The sequence below is a fragment of the Sciurus carolinensis genome, chromosome 13 (genome assembly GCF_902686445.1).
Source record: "Sciurus carolinensis chromosome 13, mSciCar1.2, whole genome shotgun sequence".
Taxonomy (NCBI): Eukaryota; Metazoa; Chordata; class Mammalia; order Rodentia; family Sciuridae; genus Sciurus; species Sciurus carolinensis.
The window spans coordinates 45,157,317-45,180,233 of record NC_062225.1 but is presented as its reverse complement, the minus strand read 5'-3'; the positions used below and the strand labels follow the sequence as shown (position 1 = coordinate 45,180,233).

At 31.5% G+C, this 22,917-nt stretch overlaps 2 protein-coding genes across 4 annotated transcripts in view; one reads left to right on the top strand and one right to left on the bottom strand.

Annotated features, from left to right (window-relative positions):
- The window catches only part of Vrk2 (VRK serine/threonine kinase 2), a 207,763-nt gene that overhangs the window by 145,219 nt on the left and 39,627 nt on the right, over positions 1–22,917 (top strand). The window lies entirely within an intron of this gene.
- The window catches only part of Fancl (FA complementation group L), a 64,980-nt gene that overhangs the window by 40,212 nt on the left and 1,851 nt on the right, over positions 1–22,917 (bottom strand). For 2 of the 3 annotated variants that reach the window (XM_047523389.1, XM_047523387.1), the window contains exons 2-6: positions 15,672–15,730; positions 13,690–13,750; positions 10,510–10,566; positions 5,406–5,506; positions 1,737–1,784 (exon numbers count right to left, since the gene is read on the bottom strand). In XM_047523389.1, the coding sequence (XP_047379345.1) occupies positions 1,737–1,784; positions 5,406–5,506; positions 10,510–10,566; positions 13,690–13,750; positions 15,672–15,730 (326 nt within the window). The remainder of the gene's footprint in view (positions 1–1,736; positions 1,785–5,405; positions 5,507–10,509; positions 10,567–13,689; positions 13,751–15,671; positions 15,731–22,917) is intronic. The other variant, XM_047523388.1, reaches the window with a different exon arrangement.

Genomic DNA, 22,917 nt, shown 5'->3' with positions numbered 1-22,917 from the left:
TAACTTTGCTGCTAATGGCTCTCAAGAAATCCTATAATTACACTACACAGTACTTCTCACAGTTAAAATTAAGTTCTACTACGATAATCTACTTAATTTCTAACTTTTCTGCTAGACAGAAATTCCATGAAGAATCTTAAGTCTTGCCTGTGTATCTTCCTTGCCTTGCATCATAGACATTCAATAAATAATTGCTGGGTGAAAAAATGAATGATTCAAAAATCTCATCTTGCATCCTCAATGCTTCAACCAATTTTGCTACTGGACTTTTCCCAACCATGTCAGACTCGCTTGGAAAACTGTCTTGAACTCATTCTATCACTACCCAAATAAAACTGGATCATTTCCTCCCGCTTTGCCAACTCCCTTCTACGTTCCCAGCTATCCTCTGAACACTAAGATTTAAAACCAAGCATCTGAAAATAAAAATTGTTTTTCTCTATTCCATCAATCTGCATCTAAAAAATGAGTGGTCCATGATATCAATGGCTTAAAACATATCTTCATAACTTCAGCTGAAATTTCTGCTACAGAATCTAAAATTCTGCTTCTATTTCCTATCTCTCCCCTCCATTATTGGCTTAATTTTATTAAAAAGGTCACATCTATCCCAATCCTACTCAGGAATGGTACCTTAATATAGAGCCTGTTAATGAATAAATATTGATTAATCCTCAACATCATGACAATAGTACATTTTAAATTACATGTAATATCCATTTCTGGCTAAAATGGAATAGACAAACACTTCTGTGAATAACTAAAATAGCCTGGGAAAAGGAAAAGGCATCAAAGAATTGCTTAGCTAACCAGGACTTCAAGGGCCAAAGTCCTAAAAAGAGGAGTGCAGTAAGCCAACACTCTGAAGCCATTTTCCCCTGAGCATATTTATCAATTCTGGGCACAGGGCAAGAAGAGAATGATCTGGGCAAAGGGCCCAGAAAGAGAAGCTATGAAGTAGCCAAAAAATAAAGAAGCAAACAAACAAGAAAACTAGCAGCATTTTTGGCAATCTCTTGAGGACAGGGATAAAAATAATGGAGTTGAAGGGTCAGAATGTGGTAAAATGGCAGGTCCAGAGAACATGGCCTCACATTCTGCAAACTTCCCCTCAAAACTTCTGATCAATCCTTAAACTATAGGATAAGAGGGTAATAAGCCAAACTGAAAAACAAAGGAAAATATTCAGAAAGCTCATGATACTCAGGAGAGATTAATTAGAATTAGAGTCTGCATGTGGGACAAAGTCCAAATGAACACCCCTGACATCTCAGTGAGAACCCTTGAAGAGATACTCTTAAAAGCAAGGCAGACAAGAGGTAGACGGAGCCTTGCCAAAAATGGTCTCCAACTGAGAGGTAAATTGGTCTTGTGGAGAGACAGAGTATAGAGTTTAGAATCTACTAAAGGAGAAATCACAATGAATATGCCTGGCTTTTTACTTGAAAGGGGAGAGGGAAGAGACTGACCCTGTGGAAATGACAAACTATTCTGAACTCATTTGAGCCCTATGGCAATCATCTCCCATTCTATCTTCCCAACAAAGGAAAAAGTAAGCCCACTATGGAAAAAAATAGTATCAAATGGAGCCTCAACAGTTTTATGTATGCTAACACTCAACAAAAAATTATTAGGTATAGTACAGCAGCTTGAATAAACAAGGGCAAATACTGAAAAAGTCAATAGGAGGCAGTGATCAAAGAATCATTAACTAAAATGTCTTCAAATTAACCTACCTCCTCATTTCTCTTTCACCATTTTCTTTTGAAAGAATAAGTAGCCACCTTATTGAACAGAGACAAGATTTTAAACAAAAACAAACAAACAAAAAAGGCAACACATTAACACATTTGAGTTCAAAGCAATCAGGAAAACCCAACAGCATGCAATATAAATTTCTCCATTTTATTTTTTTAAAAAATTAACAAGTTCACTGGTGGGGGAGGGGTTGCTGTGGGAGATGCAAAAATCTAAAGAGGCAATGAGGGAAGATGGTAAGTCACCAGTGAAATGTGACCAGAAGGACTCTGAAGTTTAAAGAGTGCATATAGGTAAAAGTATAAAACCACTCATAGGCCTATGGGTCAGCCTTGGTTGCTCAAGGAAATGAATGTAATAAATACATTTTTTTCATTCCTCTTACTTCATTAAACATATGACCACTTCTGTTCCTTACACCATTTTTAAGAGATTCCAACAGATAAATTCAGTTACAAAAACTGTTTCTGTAGGTTGATTTCCACTCAAGAAATTTCCAACAGGAATGTGTTTTGGTTTCCAATATCTAATATACAAACTTTTGAATATATTTGTTAATAGGCAAGACATTCAATTAGGGCAATTAAAATAGGAAAACTGGTCTATCAATACCAAAGATTAAAAAAAGAGAGAGATAGTATTCAGTTGGGCATAGTGACACACCCCTGTAATCCCAGCAGCTTGGAAGGCAGAGACAGGAGAATCCAGAGTTCAGCCTCAGCAAAAGTGAGACACTAAGCAACTCGGTGAAACCCTGTCTCTAAATAAAATACAAAAAAGGGTTGGGGATGTGGCTCAGTGGTCAAGTGCCCCCTGAGTTCAATCCCTGGCAACCCACCCCGCACCCCCAAAAAAAGAAGAGATAGAATTCAACATGTAATTAGAGCTATTCAAAATTAAATAGATTCTCTCATCAGAATACTTGACATCATAATAACTTTAGGAGGGTCCTGATAACTCAATAGAAATAAATGCATGGAAAGTGTCAAGATGTGTTGAGCTCTAACCCAACATAACTGAAAACATGTGTAGAACCAATGCCTTGCTATTGAGAACTCTGATAAAATTGTTTTGATTTTACTGGGGGAGTGGGTGGAACTTGTTTGTTTGAGATAATGTAGTCAACTTTTTACTACAAAATGTTTTCATGGAATTTGACAAAAATATAAAAAAATCTGAAGTCAAACTACATAGAGGTAACAGATGAATGGAGAAGAATGATCATCTCTCTGAGGGACCACAAAGGATCATTCACATTTTGGACATGGAAAAAAAATCTAAAAACAGATTGAAAAGAATTCTTTTAAAAAGGAGAGAGAGAGCGAGAGACAAAGAAGTATCCACAATGGTCACAAAAGACAAGAAGAGTTTTAAGAATCGCTAGCTAAAAGTATCAAATACTAGAAAAAAGTCAAGAACAAAGACTGGACTTGTCCAAAGGAAATAAATGTCAATTGTCATGAATACAATTTATTGAAAATGTCAGAATGAAAGTCAGGCTGCAAGAGATCAGAGACAGTTAGATCTTTTTTTATTTTTAATACCACTCATTCCAAAAAGAATTCCAAGAACTTTATAAGAAACAACGGAACAGAAAAATAGTAGAAGAACAAAATGCAAAATAATATTAGCATACACAAAGGTAGATTCTGTATCTAGCATGGCTCTACAGTGAGCCAAAAACTTGACTCTGAGTTTCCTTAGGACCATGTCAAAAAGAGCTTAATTAAAGGATTCATATTATTCATTAAATAAAAGGTTAGATATCAGAAATATGACTTCTCTAACATCTGAAATAGGAGAAAATGTTCATGGTTTCTCATAAAGACAATGCTGAAACAAAAAGCAAGACCTGCAAATATAAAATCTCTAATGCATTTCACAGGGCTGTTTCATTTTTCATTCCTTAATGCCAATCAGTGTCATCCTCAAGAGTAACCATACAAGAGACCAAAATCATGGTGTTTTCCATTTGGAAAACACATACAGTAACAATTAAACAGACTTTAAGCAGTCTATCTATAGTGAAACACTACTACTGGCTATCATAATTTTAGTAAGGTTTTAACAGCTGAAAGTTGAAGCTGAACTTTTTGGCAAGAACTCGGTATATTAATTTCAGGGCTCCTAAGTACAGATTTGCCAACTCTGTTAACCAGGAAGACAGTAAGGTTGAGAAGTACTTATAAAAAATTAAGAAGTCTAACTAAAGTACATACCAGGAAGAACAGCCAACCAATCTCTGCACAGAGGTGCACCAGTAAGAGATAAGGCCCAAAATTCAAATTCAGTAGAGAAAAAAGATGGAAAAAAAAATTGATTTGTGGATGACAGGAGGAACTGTTCTTAGTTAAAAGTTTATGAGGGATATAAAGGGAAGTTGGACACATGGGCAGAAGAAAAGTGAATGCTTTCTTCAATAATTATGATGCATTTTTATCACCTCTAGGAACAATTATATCAGAATAATTTGGAACTCTAAAATATGTTTATGTCTAGTTTGTCTTTAGCTATCAGCTTATAGTATGAATATATTAAAGGTTATATATATTTTGCACCTAAGATATGTTCCTTGCTTTCTCTTAAAATGCTATTTGAAGTTAGCTATCAACAGGCCAAATCAAAAAACAGCTAAAAAATAACAAAACAATAAGGAAATGTTTTAAACACATTCAGAAAAACTCACTGGTGAAAATTTCCACATTCATTCCACATAATAACTAAGTGTGAGTCTTTATCCTAGCAATAGAACAATCTAAAATGAAACAATGAATACTAAAATAGAATTGACAGTAGTTAAGAACTGAGAGATAATTGGTCTATCTATATTGATGCTTTAACTCAAAGTAGAAAGTTTATAATTACACTTAATAACGAGAAGTAATATTTCAAAGTATCCACAATAACAAGCTAAATTCAGCAATTGAAAATCAAGTAAATCACCACAGATCTTTTCTCAGGTGATAGATGAATTAGTTTTAGCAACCTGCATATCCATCTACTGAATTTGTTTTAAATTATTTATTCATCTCTTTTTTCCAAAAAAGCTACATGAATTTTCCAAACCATACCTGCTAAAATCTACTACTCAAATTACAAAAGCACTTAAAACTATACATATATATATATTTTATATATATATACACACACACACACATATGTATATGTACACACACAGTTGAATTTAGAAAGGTCCAATTATATATTAATCAAAAATAACTAAATATATATCTATATACATCTCTCTGTGTCTAACTATATCTATATATACCAAAAATATTATAATTTTTTCAGTCTTGTTCACATTTCTCAGCATCACTTTTCAACCATGGATAATTTAGTAACATTTAGAATAATGCTACACATTCTATAAAAATATCACGAATGTTCAATAAAAATATCTATTAGTATAACATCTTACATCATTAAAATGTCATTTTTTCCCAAATTACATTTTGCTTTGCAGGTCAATTTTTAAAATACTCCCCCCCACCCCTGCTTTCATTCATAGTAACAATAAAGATCAGATGCGCTGATTATAATGAAACACTCTGACTAAAAACAGATATAAAATAAATTGCTAAAATGGAACTATATTAAATTGAAATGTATAAACAAAGTCATTTCTAAAACATATTCAGACATACTTATCCCAACCCAGAGTTCCTATCTCTTCAATAAGGCTTGAGTAGAACTGGGGAGGAGGAGGTAGTGCATATAACTCTTGTCTATTCTTTAAAGCAACTTCCTGTTTAAAAAACAATAATAATCAGTTGTGGAATGCTAGACAATGAATTGTACCTGATTACAAAACACAAATCATAATCTTCTTAGTGAATAACAAAAGCGCTCATTATTTTAAAGAAAGCCTAGGTGACCCATTCCCCTTTTCATGAAAAAGTTAAAGAAATACAATAAAGGTCATGCAAAATGTCAATTTTTATACCATGAAAAGAACTTAAGATTTTAATATTCTCCTGGGCTATTATGTCTATCAGAGACGAAAGAACCAAAAAAAAAAAAAAAAAAACTCATCCTCAAGGCTTCATTATCTTTCTAATCCCATGCATATGATGTTTGATATAAAAAACCATATGCCTTTAAACAAAAGGCTGAACTCTAACTACATTAACTAGACTGATATGAATCACATCTTAACAAACCTTCATTATCACAATAAATACCTACCTGTTAATTTCTTTCACTGACTTGCATTTGGTATTACTCTATAACCTGGTTAAGTCTAGAATTTTATTATTTGACTAGCTAGATGACAGTTCCTTTCCTTTAGGTGCCCTTATGAAGTCTTTAAAATGGTTTATAAATTAAACCAGAATGTAAATTTTTTATAAGCAATGCAAACAAACTAGAATTGCTGAGGTTAAAAATTATCAACGACTTTGAAGCTGCCAACCTTGACAAGTATCTCATGTGAAAAGTAAAAACATATGTAGCTACGGATTACTTAAATATTCATGTGGTCTGGATTATCAAAAGATATTACAAGTTGAACACCCTCTGTGAAAATTCAAAGTCAGAAATGCTTCAAAATCACAAATTTTTAGTACTAACCTGACACCACAAGTGAAAAATTCCAAACCATGACACTTTGTTTCAAGCACAAAATTATTGAACCTATTACCTAAAACTACCTTCAGGTTATGTGTGTAAGGACTATATGAAGCAAATTTCATTTTAGATTTGAGTCTCCTCCCAAAATATCTTACTATGTATATGCAAATACTTCAAAATCTGAAAAAATCCAAAATCTGTAATGCTGCTTCTCCCAAGCACATCAGATAATGATGCTTGACATGTAGAAAAAATAAATCAAATAAAAAATTAGTCACAATAACGAAAATAGATGAGAACAAACTGAAAAACTATGAACATTTCTGGTAAATGTAACCATAATAAAAATCTGAAATTTTTATTCTTTCAAATATATGTTTAACCTATTATTTGTCCTTATACTTTTTTCATTTAACAAGGATAGGACATTAGTAAGCTGCAGTAATACTTGAAAGAATAGATTTAACAAAAAAGCATTTCAGAATCAGGACTATTAACTGAAACTACTTCAATCTAATTCTGAAAAACTTTAGGATGATAAAACCATGAAAGCAGATCTGTAAAGACAAGAAATCAATATTTAGAGAGTAAGCTCCTAAGAGACAAGACATACACTGCCTTTCTTTTTGACCTAAATGTCCAATATTATCTAAAAATAGCCTGGAGGTTAAAAATTAATTTGTATGATTAAGGTTATCCTCTATTTGTCACTAAATGAGTTAATACCATTCTTTTAATTAACAATTACACAGTATTTCTTCTGAAGTTTCTGTTTTTATTCAGAAATATCAATTACTGATATCATAAATACTGAAGGTAAAAATAAATGTGGATAATAAAAATGTATTTCAAATCTAGATTTATGATATTTTGGGTCAAGACAGTTACCCGTACTTTACAACCTTAACAGGAAATAGGGCAAAGGCAAAGAAGCAACCACTTTTCACAAAGGAGACAAAGGACTCAGTAGAAAGGTTTAACATACATACCAAACTCCCACTATATGCCCAGTTATTACCAGGAAACTTCATGAGAGATTTACAAAATTTTCTGAGTAAGTTCAATATCTACTCGTTTCATTTGGGCACCACTCTCAAGACCTTCACTGTTGATTGTATTATAGGAATTCTATTACTAACAACATTATTATTAAGAAATAAACTAATAATTCTTACCTATTTAGGTATAATATCCTAAATGAGCAATGAAATCACCAATTTTACTATAATTTCTAAAGAAAGATAAAATATAGGATCTCTTTTTTTTATTCAGAAAGGCAGCACAAATATACTAAGTAAAATACTGTAAGTAGAGATCAATCTTACTGTCTCATTTTAGAGTAATAAGTGTTTCCCCAAAATAAATGGGGAATAAAGCCATGACTTACAACTCAATGAAGTTACTTTTAGTAATAAGAGTTTAATGGTATATATGGCTTTACTCTGGTTCCCTTAGACCTTACATTTGTACAACATTAAATTTACAATAAAAAGATAAAAGAAAAATTTCAAACTTTTCTCCAGTGTCAAGGCAATATGAAACAAGTATGCTACTTCACCTGACCTTTTTTAAGATTATTATATCATGGTCTTTGATAACATTTATAATCAACTTTGGGTTTAAAAATTTGTAATTTGAAATTTAATTCAGAAATTAATTTTAAATTCTTTATTCTGATCCCAACCATTTTATCAAAGTTCTACCTCAGAAAATTATTAGAAAGATTTTAAAAAGGGCTCAGAAAAATATCTAGCAACTAAGTTCTCAATGTAACTAAGTTGTCAGCTGCTATAAAAAATGAAAAGGTCTCAAAGAAAACCACAAAGAAATATCCAAGTGCTTTCAGTTGGTAGAAGCAATATTGGTATTATAATTTTGAAATAAACTATTATAATAATAAACAAGCATATGGAGAGAAAACATAAGTAAAACATAACCAAAAAAACATAATAATGCTAATATCATTAGAAACCAATGTTTCAAAGTTAAAGACATGCAAGCATAAAAACAAAGAAGTAAAAAACTCAGTGTCAAATCTGAATTGGAAATAGCAACATGAATGCATGATTAATGTATTTTTTCTTAGTTTTGTTCACTGAAAGGATCTAGAAGTAGTATTATCAATGAGTATTTGTTTCTAGTTGCAGCATCTAAATACCATTTCTCACACACACACACACACACACACACACACACGCACAAAATCCATGGTTTTGGAGAAATGGCTAATTATAGTTCTACAGTAAGATAAGTAAATGAGGCTAGAAGCATAGAAGGTTGGGTTACATTAAAAGACCTCAGAAGCCAACATGAAGAGGCTTACACTGACCAAAAATGGACTAATTTAAGCATCAAAAAGAAAATGAGTGCAAGGTATAAAAGTTAATCAAATATATAAAAACTCATGGGTTCATAATAACACTAAAAAGAAAAATCTTTAGCTCCCTGTAACAGTTGCTAGGCACCAACTCATTATTCTAAAAATTGATTTGAAAAAAAAAAAAAAAAAACAAGGAAAGAAACAAGCACTTATCCTATCTCTCTAGTGTGAGCTATACCTCAAATTAACCAAATAACTGTTGAGGGTTCTTCTCTACAGAAGATTTTCAGACAATAAATGCAGATGACAGAATTATTTTTAAAATATCACCATTTATAAATTCTAATGAAATAGTAAATTTAGGCTATTATTAACACTAGATGCTAAAATCACTAAGTGATAGGCTGATGGGAAACATTGAGATGGATCTAAATCTACTGATCAATCATTACTAAGAGGAATCATCAGACAACATGTAACTCCTAATGCAGTAAAACAAGTACAGAGTACCAAATATTCTTATGAATCCAAATCTACTGAGACCTCTAGATGTAACTGCCAAATCACAAAGAAGATACAAGTTGAGTATTCCTATTCAAAATACTTGAGTGTGTGGCACTGGGTTCAATCCTTAGCACCACATAAAAATAAACAAATAAAGGCATTCTGTCCATCTACCACTACAAAAAAAATTAAAAAGCGTTTCAAGATTTTGATTTTGTTCAGATTTTACAATATTTATAAATACATAGTAAGACATCATCAAGATGAGATTGAAACTTAAACAGAATTTATTTATATGTCATATGCACCTTATACATATGGCCTGAAGCAATTTTTTAAAAAATTTTAACAATTTCTGCACCAAACCAAGTTTCATGCTATGAAATTTTCCACTTGTGGCATCACGTCAACATTCAAAAAGTCTGTGATTTTGGAGCATTTTGCATTTTCAGATAAGGAATGCTCAATCTATAGAAGACATAAAATAATCCATGAATATCTAACAAACTAAATCTACAATGTGAAAATTTTACAGGACATATAATTTGGTTTATTCAACAAGTAGATGACATAAAAGAAAAAGGGTAGGATGAAAGGGAGATATTACTATAAATTAAATGTCATATAAGTCTTAGGTAAAACTGAAGACAGTAATCCATTGTGTGGACCTTGTTTGGATACTGATGCAAACAAAACAACTATAAGGAATTACCAACTTTATTAAGTCTTCACTGAGTCTCTTCCAAAAAAGAAGGAGAAAAATCATGTTGGCAAATGTTAAGGTAGATTACAGGCTCATGATATTCACTATAATCTTCTCTCCTCTTTTGTTTATGTTAAGACCCAGGTAATGAAAAGGTTTTAAGGAAACAATATCTACAAGATAAACCAAATAATCAACTATTTTATGCAAAATTCATTAACTGATCAAACAACTACTGTCTGTAACTGAATATATTTAATGAACTTTAACAAGTTTTTCAGGGATCTGCAACTACATACAAAATTATTCATACATCATACTATATCTTTAAGTAAAATTATCTAATCTCTCCCTAGATGTTAAGTTCTCTGATAGGCCAAGAATGCATTTTATTTCTTCACCATCTACCAAACATTAGTGTCAAGGGTACCAAATTTATAATACAATGAAATTGATTCCTATAGTTCTATTCCTTATGCAATTAAAGGAAAGTATCATTCACATTTACAAAGTAGCATTTCATTGTACAAAGTAAAATGAAATAGAAAATGACTGGAAGTTGACAAGTTTTACATTCTAAGAATTTTTAAAAAGGTTATAGAAACAATCAAGACTTACAGAATATGGTAACAATGTTAAATAAAATTCTTACCAAAACCATCTTCAACTCCATCATAAAACTCATTAGATCAGCAGAGTGCTGCATTCTCTAGATGAAAACATTTCCAATTAATATGTACAATGACTATTCTAGTCATGTAAAATGGAATAAAATACAAACTAGAATGTTAGAAAAATATTGGCTATGTCTACAACTTAAAGGTATTAAGTAATAAAGTAATGGTCATTATTCCTACTATTCCTACCAATTTCATTTTGAAAAAAGTAATTAAAGACCTCAAATCTATTTTGGTGAGTCATACTGAATATCACTTAAAACTTCACACACTCCTCTGTTCCTTCAGTACTGTTCACTGCCAAGTTTAGCAAATCTAGCAAATCACATCATTATTTTAAAAACAGGAGGAGAGGGATGTGAATGGAAAGAACATAAAACAAAAAAACAGACAAATGTACAGAATTTTAAAAATTTAATTACAGTAAGAAATTAACAACTATTTATCAACAATACTATACATTTTTATCACTTTCTTGACCTTGAAGACCACTTATAGTTATTTTTGTCCTTTCACAACTAACCCATACTAATTCAAAAGGACATAATCATTCAATAAAATAAAAGCTATTATAATAAAATGGCCAAAGGAAATAATCTCTAAAGTAGAATGATTACTTAAGAATTATGGTTCCATTTCCTTGAAATCTTTCATTCTTAAAATAGCTATAGAATTAAGAAAAGGAAAAAAAAATCAGGTTTTACATTGCTTTCGTAGAATTCAACAATCATTTCTATGATTAACATTAAAATTTGTATTTTTGGTTTTTGTTGCACTACACTAACCCCACACAGTTCTTCTTAACAAAGTCAAATGTAAATTTGGTCAATTTTTTTAGATGAGAAAAATAAGAATCTAGGATATTTCAACAATGCGTGAAGACATATTCATATCTTAACATAGCTTTGAGTAGGCATATGTTTGTAGAACATAACTATACCTTTTTTCTATATGGTACTTCTTCCCTGTAGTTTACTACAGACAAGTAATAAATTATATCAGGGGTCTACAAACCACAGTACAGAAGCTAAATTCAGGTTAATTCCTATTTTGTTAATAAAGTTTTTATTGGAATGTAGGCATACCCATTCATTTGCCATTCGTCATGGTTGCTTGGGTGCTACAAGAAGAGGGTACAGCAGCTGTGACAGACTTCTGGTCACAAAACCTAAAGATGTTACTATGATCCTTTACAGAAATAAGTTTGTAAACCCCTTGGGCCATATTTACTGAAAATGATACAAGAGAAAAAGAGTAATACTCAGAGGTCTTTGACTAAAACAAAAACTCAAACTAATACTGAGGTCTACCAGCGGGAGGGCAGGGAGAGATGAAACTGATTCCTATAGTAACTGATACTCTTTCTAGAAAACAGCTTCATCAATTAGTAGAGGAAAACCGAGTTATGTATTTTACTGTTATATTTATCCTTTATTAACAATTTTTTTCAGGCTACACATCACAATAGATTAATTTCTTAAACTTCAGTGTATAGTAAAAATAGCCATGGAAATGGAGGAACAGAAAGCAGAAATTTAAACATTCCATTAAAAAAAACTGCCATAATTATTCTGCAGCTATGGCAGTCTATATTCTCAAAGTAAGTAGTTTATCTCCTGCATTTCTTTGGGACTCAGTATTGCTTTATGTGAGTGATTCTCATTGTTGGTTATCACACATAACTTATTTTTAAGATAGAAAATATATAGGAAATAGGAAAAATGCAAATGGATAAAGAATTAAAAATGCAATTCTACCAACATTTATTTTTCTACAAAAGATAATTCATTATTTTTAGTTGCTTCAATAATGTGGGGTTTTTGTTTGTTTATTGATTGATTGTTTTTGTTTTGTTGTTGTTTTTCCTAAGTTTTTCTAATCCTTCAAGGAATTTTCAGGTAAAGGACTGTATACATGAAGTATAACTAAATTAATCCTGCCTGTATCTCACCTTGGCTATCTTTTCTCCTCTCATTATGCAAGTACACATGATTCTAAGTGATACTTCTCACCCTTTTCTGTTGTTATTCTAGAGCTAAAAGATCCATTTTTGCTATAGATATCTACAGCTCTAAATGGGTCCAGGTTTTTTGTTTGTTTTCCTTTGTTTTGTTTTGTTTTATTACTGTCAGTACTATTCAGTCTCAGGAAAAAAAAAAATCACCCAGAAAGAAACTGAAATGGATAAGGGTGAATCTATTTGAAGGACCTAGTGGCTCAAGGATGAAAATCAGTTTCAACACAAATGCTGCCTGGAGATCTGCTGAGGATTAGAAAACATTTTATATAATGTATAGATCCATAAAATACTTCATAGCCAGAAATGGAATCTACAAAATTTAGCAACTATGAAACCAGTTTGTTGTAACATTCTGCAAAAAAAAGGATTTTTTCCCATGTTATTCCATTGGTGCATTCTAGGTGTACATAATGGTGGGACTGTTACACATTCATATATGCACACAATATAAGAATTCAGCAAATACAATTCCCCAGTATTTCTCCTTTCTTCTACTAGTCTCCCTTTGATTTTCAGGAGATCTTCCCATCCACACATCTTTCATTTCCTTTTTCCTCTCTAGCTACCACATAAGAAAATATTATGACTCTTGATCTTCTGAGTTTCGCTTATTTTGCTTAAGATAATATTCTCAAGTTCCATTCATTTTCCTGTAAATGACATAATTTCATTCTTCTTTATGGATGAATAAAACTACATTGTGTATATATATCACATTTTCTTTATTCTTACATCCACTGATGGACACCTAGGCTTGTTGCATAGTATGGCCATTGTGAATTGTGCTGCTGTAAACACAAGTATGCATGTATTGCTTAGTATGCTGACTTTAGTTCTTTAGGATAAATATCAAGGAGTGGTAGAGGTGGTTTATATGGTGGTTCCTTTCCTACTCTTTGAGGCATCTCCATACTGATTTCCATACTAGTTGTACCAACTTCCAATCCCATCAACAGTGTAAAAGTGTTTCATTTTCTCCACATCCTTCCAGCATTTATTATTGTTTGTATTCTTTATGGCTACCATTCTGACTTGAGTGAGATGAAATCTCAGTGTAGTGCAAAGCAGGGCTTTAAAAAGTAAATTTAGTACTTTCTTATCCTCACTTAAAGAATAAACCTTTTAGAAGACTTACCTGTTGGATTATTTGATGGTATCCATTAAGTATAGTTTTCAACTGCCAACTGCACAGTAATCTAAAATTTTAATGAAACAAAATAGTTTATTCATTGTTTAGAATTAAAAGGAAAAAAATTTATTTATATGCTAACACAAATATGCACATATGATCAAAAAATGACATAATTCTGACAAGTTAATAAAATTTTACCACTTATACTGTTGAAAGTCTTGTTTTCAAATTGTCAGTATTAATTCTACTTTGAAATATAAATAACCACAATCAGTAAATGACATGCAAACAGTACTTTAACTTATCCAAAGCAAAGTTTACTATTGAACTCAATTCCTCAAGGTAAGTAAAATAGAACCAAAAGTTCTGAGTATATCACAATTGTATTTTTAAAAACATATACAGCAATATATTCTTGTTCAAATTCCAGATTAATGTAACCAAAAGAATACCTACTTTGAATTGTACAAACAGTAATAAGTTACTATTACTATTACATCCATCTACTGGTTTACCTCACCTGTGCTCTCAATATTTGCAGGTAAGTAACTTTTCTAAGGAATTACATTTACTTGACTGAAATAGGAAATTTTCCCAGCTACGGCCTTTTTAAACCAACACAACTCCCTCCATTCTTGGACCCTTAAATCCTATACCCATCCCATCTCCTCATGGCAGAGCAGTTTATTCAACTTCAATGGATAGCATCCTCTTCAAGTGTGCTACAGATTCCTTATTACCAACTTGGTCACTTCACTTCATTAATTATCTTTTTACTTGTGATATCCTTACCTTATTCTCTGCAAGTTTTTCCTCCTTAATTAATTAACTTGCTTAAATATGTATCATCTTGGAAAAAAAAAAAAAAACATAGCTCTTTAGCTCTTTCTTGAATGCACATGCCTGCCTACCCTCTCCTTTTCTTCAAACTAATTTATACGCTTCCATTTCCTTTCTACCCACTCATCCAGTCAGAACTCCAACAACCCAGTTTTTGCCATTGCACAAATCTATTCATATCTAACCTCATCTCTGCAACACTCAGCATGGCTAACCATTCCTTCTTTCAGTCTCTCCTTTAGACCCTAATGTCCAAATTTTCCTCTTACTTTTTTGGTCAATCCTAATCTTATAAAATTCTACAAATCCTTCCCTCAAGGTCCTGTCACTGGTCTTCTTTTCACCCCACAGACATAGAAACTAGAAAGTCTATTCATATTCATGGTTTCAACTGCTATGCCAACTGTGACTTCCACATATAACTTCACTCCAAGTCTCACACTCAGGTTCCACACCAATACATTTCTACTTACTAAACAGCTACTCCTGATGTTTTACACTCAATATGCCTAAAACCAATCTCCCATTTTTCCATCTGTGATCTCGTCCTAAGTTTAGTAATCTGAGCCAGGAACCTGGAAAGTATCCTCTAATCCTCTTTCCCTCTTAATGCCACTTTCAATCAGTCACAAAATCCTATCAAATCTACTCACAAATATCTCTGGATTACTTTTCCTCCACTCTTCTCCAGAGATTTTTAGGAGCAGAACTAAGTTTTCAGACAATGTCTAAATATCTAGTCTCATCTTCTAACTAGTTGTCTGTACCAACTGTCCATATTTATACATAGTTTATAACAGAACTAAACTGATGATTCTTTTATTCTTATTACATATAAATACTATCAGTCAAAAGTTGGGGAAAAAAGGCTTCTAATTCTTTTAAACTTCTATTCAGTCCTTGTTAGGGAAGTATACACAATTACTGTTTACTGCTTAAAAGGAAAAAAAACAACAATGCATTACCTCTGAAAAGCAAGGAAATTATTTACAAATGCCACTGCTTTGGAAAAATCAGAAATGTTTTAGGTTTATTGACAGGATTTATTGATAAACATATTAGACAAAACTTTAGTCACCAGAATCAGTTTAAATAAGCTTGCCTATCCCACTAAGATATAAGCATATAACTAAATACCACATCACCTTGCATTCTTCACTTGTAAATCTTCAGGCAACAATATTCTAAGGTGGAAGTCTTTTCCCTGTAGAAAACATTAAAAAAAAAAAATCACTCAAATTTTCATCTTTAACTTAATGCTAAGAGAAGTTAAATATAGAATTACATAAAAAGGCAATATTTTATTTTCTAAAAGTTATCAAATTTACACAAATTTTTTATACTTAAAAATATAAGCTACAGCATTCGGGGGAAATATTTCATAAATGTATGTCGAACACTTTGGAATTATTAGGAAATCAAAATAATAAGCTAGGACCTTGTTTTTAGAGAAAGTAAATTTAATACAAGAAAGAAACCTGAACACTATTAACAGACATATAAAAGAAATTTAAATGTTCTCAGAAAATAAATAAATTCTTTTAGGTTGCTCATGCTTGCTACTTACTTTCTAAATTTTAATAAAATGAAAATATATTACACAATCTAAATATTTCTACATTAAATACTTCCATAAACTGGAATATGTTTAATTCTTCCATACTAGTAAACCTTTAATAAAAAAAGCAGAAACATATGAATTTATTTATTTTAATCTAAATATTCACAAACTATACATTTGAATATACAGAATTTTATTCAAGATTCTAAGGAAAGGAAAGAGGTTCTCTGAGAAATATATTCAGTTTTACTTTCTTTGGAAAGTGAATGGGTAAGCAGTTTAAACTTTATAACTTAAATAGGATAATACATGTGAAATTTGAGCAAAAATAAGCAGAAAAAGACAAACAGAAATGTAATCTTTTGCTCCAACAGTATAAAATGAAAAGAGTAATAAAATTCTCAAAAAAAAACAATTACCATGTGGAATTTTAGCACAGTCTCCCTCAAAGCAGATTCAAAAACAGAAGAACACAATTAAATGTACCCCATAACCTTTACTTTCATGGTAATATTACAGTTCTGACTTTCATTACATTTAAATGTCCTTTTAAAAAAATGAAACAAAATGTACTACTGACCTTTTCAAAGGTCAAGTAACAATAATTCACTATTTCATTAAAACGATAAAAGGTATTATGTGGTAACTTTAACCCAACTTTATAGACATCCCACACATAGGTGTAAAAACCAATATTCGTAATTCACAATTTACATGAAAAACAGTATTAGAACAAAATTCCAAAGTCCCCTATTTGTGAAATCCAGCTATTTTAAAGGTCAAATGCCATGTCACATATCACAATACTTTTCAGGTTCAACAAAATGTCCACATTTAGATTTTTTTGTAGTTAAACCACCTGAAAAAATATTAATTGTTCCCAGAAAGCAGTTTTTCCAAGCTTGCAGGAAACAGAAGTACGAAGAGTTGCCTAAACCTTAATTTCCTCACACATTCTCTCAAAAAACTATACAGATTAATATTAGGAACAAATAAAACCACAAAGACCCAAAGTCTTCAAGCAGAAGACAGAGAATGTGACATAGTTCAAATTATCTGTTAGAAAAAATATATATAAACCAATTTTCAGTTCACTCTAGGGTTTCCACAGAAGTGGGAATTAGTGTGCTACCCAGTTCATAAAAAAGTTCACAAAAGAGAAAATGGAAGATTGAAATAAGTGCAAAATTATTAATAAAGAACACTGCTAAATCAGACTATAAAGAGAAGATAAATGTGAACACAAAAGTCAAAGAGACTTTGTAAACATATCCTTGTAAAGGATATGTTTTAAGAGCAGAAGACGGTAAAAAGGCAAGTAAAAACACCTTTTGGAAACTGGGTATTAGGAGGGAAAAGAAAACTAGAAAACGTAAGCTCTTATATGAGAAAATAAAAACATAACACTCCCCTCAAAGATTCCAAAAAAATTCATCCATTAAACAAACTGCACTTTTCCTTTACCAGTAGAATAGTGTATTCATGAACTAGAAATTTTATAAACTATTGCACAAAGCCAAAATGTTAACAAACAATGTTTTCATCAATCTGAAGTTACTATGAGATAAAAACAGAAAATGAGAATCAAATATTTCAGATAATGATAGAACCCATGAGAAAACCCGGGGGGGGGGGGGGGGGGGGGGGAATACTGAATAAAATATCGTTAAGTGAACATCTGAACACAGACTAACATTTAAAAACTGAGATCAGAAAGCATTTTTAAAAAAAGATGTAGGAATGAATAAGCTATTAAAATGGGAGAATAAATATTCAAAGTGTTCAAGGAAAACTGGACTTAAATAAAAATTTCATTAGGGATTAAAAAAAAAATTACCAAATGAGAAAAAAAGTAAAGACCATTAAAGAAAAATGGTTGAAAATAAAAATAGGCAAAGAAAGTCCAAATACATATAATTGGAGGACTTGAAAAGGAGACAAAAACACAAGGAAAAAATATTTACAATTATAATCCAAGTATATCTGGAAATCCACATAACAAAAGGAACACTAGACACAAGAAAATTGACTCATAATGATCCACTGAGCTAGCTTAATAAAGACTTTTAAAATAAGAAAAAAGTTCAAAGTCTCTAGGGCAAAGATCAAAAAACTTACATGGACAACAGAATAAGACTGTTATCAGTGATCTCAAAGTAAGATTTAAAAAAAAAAAATAAGAATGGAACTGAAATTTTAAGAAACTAAAAAGTTCCTGTTTATAGGCATGAAGTAACAGGCAAGATTTACATAGTCTACCTTAATTTTAAAACTAGACAAAAGATATGTAACAATGGTTTTCAAAATAATAAGCAGCACAGGACACTGTTCCTTGAAAGAAAACAAATTAGAAAATCCCTATAACTGGCCAGCCTTACTGTCTGAAAAATATTTAGGCCACAGGTAAGTATGAGGAAACAAACAGCTAGACAACCTACCTAATCTAAGAAGAGAGGTAAATTAGAGGAGGCCAAAGCATGTAGAATTCACAAAGTAAATTAAAGTACCAACAAGACAGATGCATAGAGAGGGGACAACTACACACAGAAAACTCCAGAGTTCTTCAGAGGATTTCTTACTTGGAGTCTTCAGCAGAGGACTATTTGCCACATGGATGTGAGAAAACCACTTAAAGCTGGGAACCATAAGAAAAGAAGCTACAAATACTCTAGGAAGTAGCACATAAGCAGAGTATGCTGAAAGGAACTGCCTCACTGGCACAGCCAAACTAAATTCTGCCTGACAAAGGTTCAAAGCAAATCTTGAAAAGATTAAACTCTTTCCAAGTAATTTAACTGTAAGGGAAGATAAATCTCAAGAGTATTTAAAGAATAAAAGTATCTATCTAGTATGCACAAGGTAGAATTCATATCTGGTACCAATTAAGATATATTAGGCAAGCAAGGAAGAAAAATAAGAACCATAATGAGGAGAAAAATCAAGAAAAGCAAACACAAAAATAGCACAGATGATAGAACTGATTAAAAAAATAAAAGTTGTATTTCATATGTTCAAGAATAAAGAAGGAAGCATGATCACACTAAACAGAGGCGGGAAAGATATAAAAAACCCAAATCAAAGAAATAAAAAATACAACATCTGAGATGAAAAATATGCAAGATGGTATAAACAGCACATGAAACCTTGTAAAAGATATTAGTTTACTTGGAGACATAGCAACAGAACATATCCAAAATAAAAGAAGAAGAGACTGGGGGGGAAAACGTGACCAGCCCCTCTTTGTAAGCTGTGTGAATTTAATGTGGCCTAATATGCACATAAGTATTGGGAGTCCCCAACACATGAGAGAGGAAGAAATAAATTTCTGAAGAAATAACAGTCAATTTTTTTCCAAATTAAATGAAAATATAAACTAACAGATCAAAGAAGTTCCATAAGCCATATGGAAGAAAACTACAAATAAAATTACATCAAGATACAACACAAATTAGCTGAAATCAGTGATGATAACTCTTAAAACCAGCCAGAGGAAAATAATATACAACAATACACAGAGCAACAAAGCTAAAAGCAGAGACTCCTCCTAGGAAAGAGTGCAAGGCTTAGTGGAAAATCTTTAGAGTACCAAATCCTAAAAGATTTAAAAAAAAAAAAAAAAAAAAAAAAAAACTGTCAACTAGATTCTATACCCAGTGAAATTATCTTATAAAGGCCAAAAAAGCACATTTTTGTACATGAAACAGATTATTAAAAAAAAAAAAAACCAAAAAAAAACACCATCAGTAGCAGGCATGTACTAACCTGAAATGTTAACAGAAGACCTTCAGGAACAAAGTAAGTAAGATGGACATGTGAATATATAACAAAAAACACCAGATACAATAAATACATAGGTAAATATTTAAAATATCTTTCATTTTTAAAAATATTTTGGAGGATAATGACTAAAAAAAGGAAAACTGTTGCAAAGCAATCTGAGCAACAAGATAGTATTACTTTATAACCCAAAGCATAAAATAAGTGCCCATAAATCATATTTTTGTAACTAAATGAATAAATGAGGAAAAATAAACAAATCTTCCAAACATTTCAGATTAATTATGTAGAAGAACCCATTTGATGACATTAGTGACTTGATAAGAGCAACAGAAACCCAAGCCAATATGCTTGCTTTTTCTCACCATGAGAAGTTCTCTATAATGTAAAGATGCAGCAAGAAGGCCCTAGCCAAAGGTGATAAGAGGCCAGCATCATGCTTCTGACTTCCCAACCTCCAGAACTATTAATTAAACAAACTTGCATTCTTTATAAATTACCCCGTCTGTGGTACACAGTTGCAGCAACAGAAAACAGACTAAGACAAACATATAGTAAATAAGCTAAAAAAAGGAGATTAAACAGAATTATAAAAGAGAACATGCAATGTAAAATAAAGAACACAAAAAGAAAACAGCAAAACAAAACAGAAGATTTAAATCCAATCATGTCAACAATCACATTAAATGTAAATGGTCTAAGCATGCCCAAGTAAAAGGCAATGATTTTTAAGACTAGATAAAAAAGCAAAGTCCAGAAGAAACCTACTATAAAGATCCAAATAAATTTAGAGGAAAGCATGGAAAAAGAAACTAAACCAAAGAAAGCTGGAATCATTATATTGGTATAAGAAAACACAGATTTCAGAGAAAAGATTACTAGGAACAAAAAGGTCATTTCATAATCATAAAGAAATCAATTTGTCAAGAGTTAATGCCCCTAAGAAGTTTATGTGAATAATAACAAAACTTCAAATTATGTGAAGGAAAAACTAATAAAAATGATAGTAGAAACTGAAAAACTAAACAAGAGAAGGGACGAGAAGAAAAGGAAAGGTCCTAGGAAACAAAATTGATCAAATTACATTGTTCTATTGTATTCATGTACAAATATGTAGACAATAAATTCCACTATTATATATAATCATAAAGCACCAAGAAAAATTTTAAAAGTAAAATAAGAAAATCTATAGTTGGAGATTTTAATATCCCCTCACTAATTGATAGAACAGAGAGACACAAAAAATAAGGCTATAGAAAACTTGAAAGGTCTTACTAATCAACTTGATCTAATTCACATTTACAGAACACCCCACCCAATGGCAACATAATTCTTTTCAAGTATACACAGAAGATATGCCAAAATAAACAATATTTTGGGTCATAAAATAAGTCTCAATAAATTTAAGAGTTCAAATCATACCAGTTTTTTCTAAGACTAATATAAAATTAAATTATAAATCAATTAAGAAAAAGGTAACTGGATAAACCTGTATCCAGATGCATCAGAGAAAAAAAGAGATAAGGCACAAATTACCAAGAGAAGGAAATGGAACAAAAAGCATTTTAAAAATATATCCATGAATTAGGAGTTGGTGCCTGTTCTCCCTCCTTTGGAATATGGACTGTACTTGGAGAACTTACTTCTAAAAAAAAGGACAAGTAAACTGTGTGACTTAAGAGGCTAAGGAAAAAAGATAATGTGCAGCTTTCTGCTTGATCTTTTATCACTCAATTTGAGAAGCTAGCTGCTATGCCGTGATGATAGTCGAGCAATATTATGCAGGTCCATGTGATGACAACATGAGGCTTCCTGACAAAAGCAGAGGACTCCAATCACTAGCTGTATGAAGGAATAATCTTGGAAGCAAATCCTCCAACTATCTGACCTTCGAATAACCAAAGTCAAAATCTTGGCAAACAACTTTCTTGCAAGTTCATGACAGACCCAATCAAGAATCACCAATTAAGTTGATCCCAAAGTCATGATCCACTAAAACTGGGATAATCAGTGTTTGTAGTTTAAAGCCACTAAGATTTGGAATCATGAAACAGCAAAAGATAACCAATATAAGGAGCATAATCACAGATCCTAAAGACAAGAAATGGATAAGGGAATATAATACTTTTAAGCCCCAAAATTTAAAAACCTAGATGAAAGGAACAAATTCCTTGATGGACATAAACTACCAAAACTCATTCAAGAGGTAAGAACCTAGTAATAGAAACTTTCACCAAAAGATGTTTAAGACTTTTTAGTAAACAATTTATGGTTTCAAAGGAATTACAAATAACATAACTGGTACAAAATGATGATGAGAAACATTACATGTCAGTATCTGAGACACTTTTAAAACATCAATGAGAGGTAAATACAAATCCTTAAACCTTACATGAATAAAAGGTGTGCTTTCACTGGTCAAATCTGGTGGAAGTATCAACATACAGAAAGTATTTTGTACCCATGAGTTCATCCTGATAAAAATAAATAAGTGGGAAAGAGAAAGCTACTTCTAATAATAAAGACTAATTTATAAATACAGAAGAAATGACAATCAGAATATCATCATTTGGCAACCATTATTGAGTAATAACTAACTCAAGCAAAGTCAATGGATGCTAAAACTAGGGTATGCATGAGAAAGTATGATTCCCCAAAGTATATCTCAAAAAGTAATTATAAAAGGAAAATCTCACAGAACCAGGTGATATCAACAATCAAACCAGCAGACTGCATGTTCTAAGAATACAAAATTCTGTGGTATTTCTGTCCAAATGGGTAACTTAATGTTAAAGAAATATCAGTCAAACCCCAGTTATGAGACATTCTACCTGATAACCAACCTGTACTCTAAAAATTTCAAGTTCCTGTAAAAACAAAGACTGGGAACTATTTCAGGTTAAAAAGACATGACAAATGTAATTCGGGATTTTACATCAGAATAGTGGGGAATGAGGGAAGTATAAAGTATGTAATTATACCATTAACAAAATCTGAATATGGACTGTAGGTTAGATATGTTATTATGCCAAAATTAAAGGTCCTGATTTTAG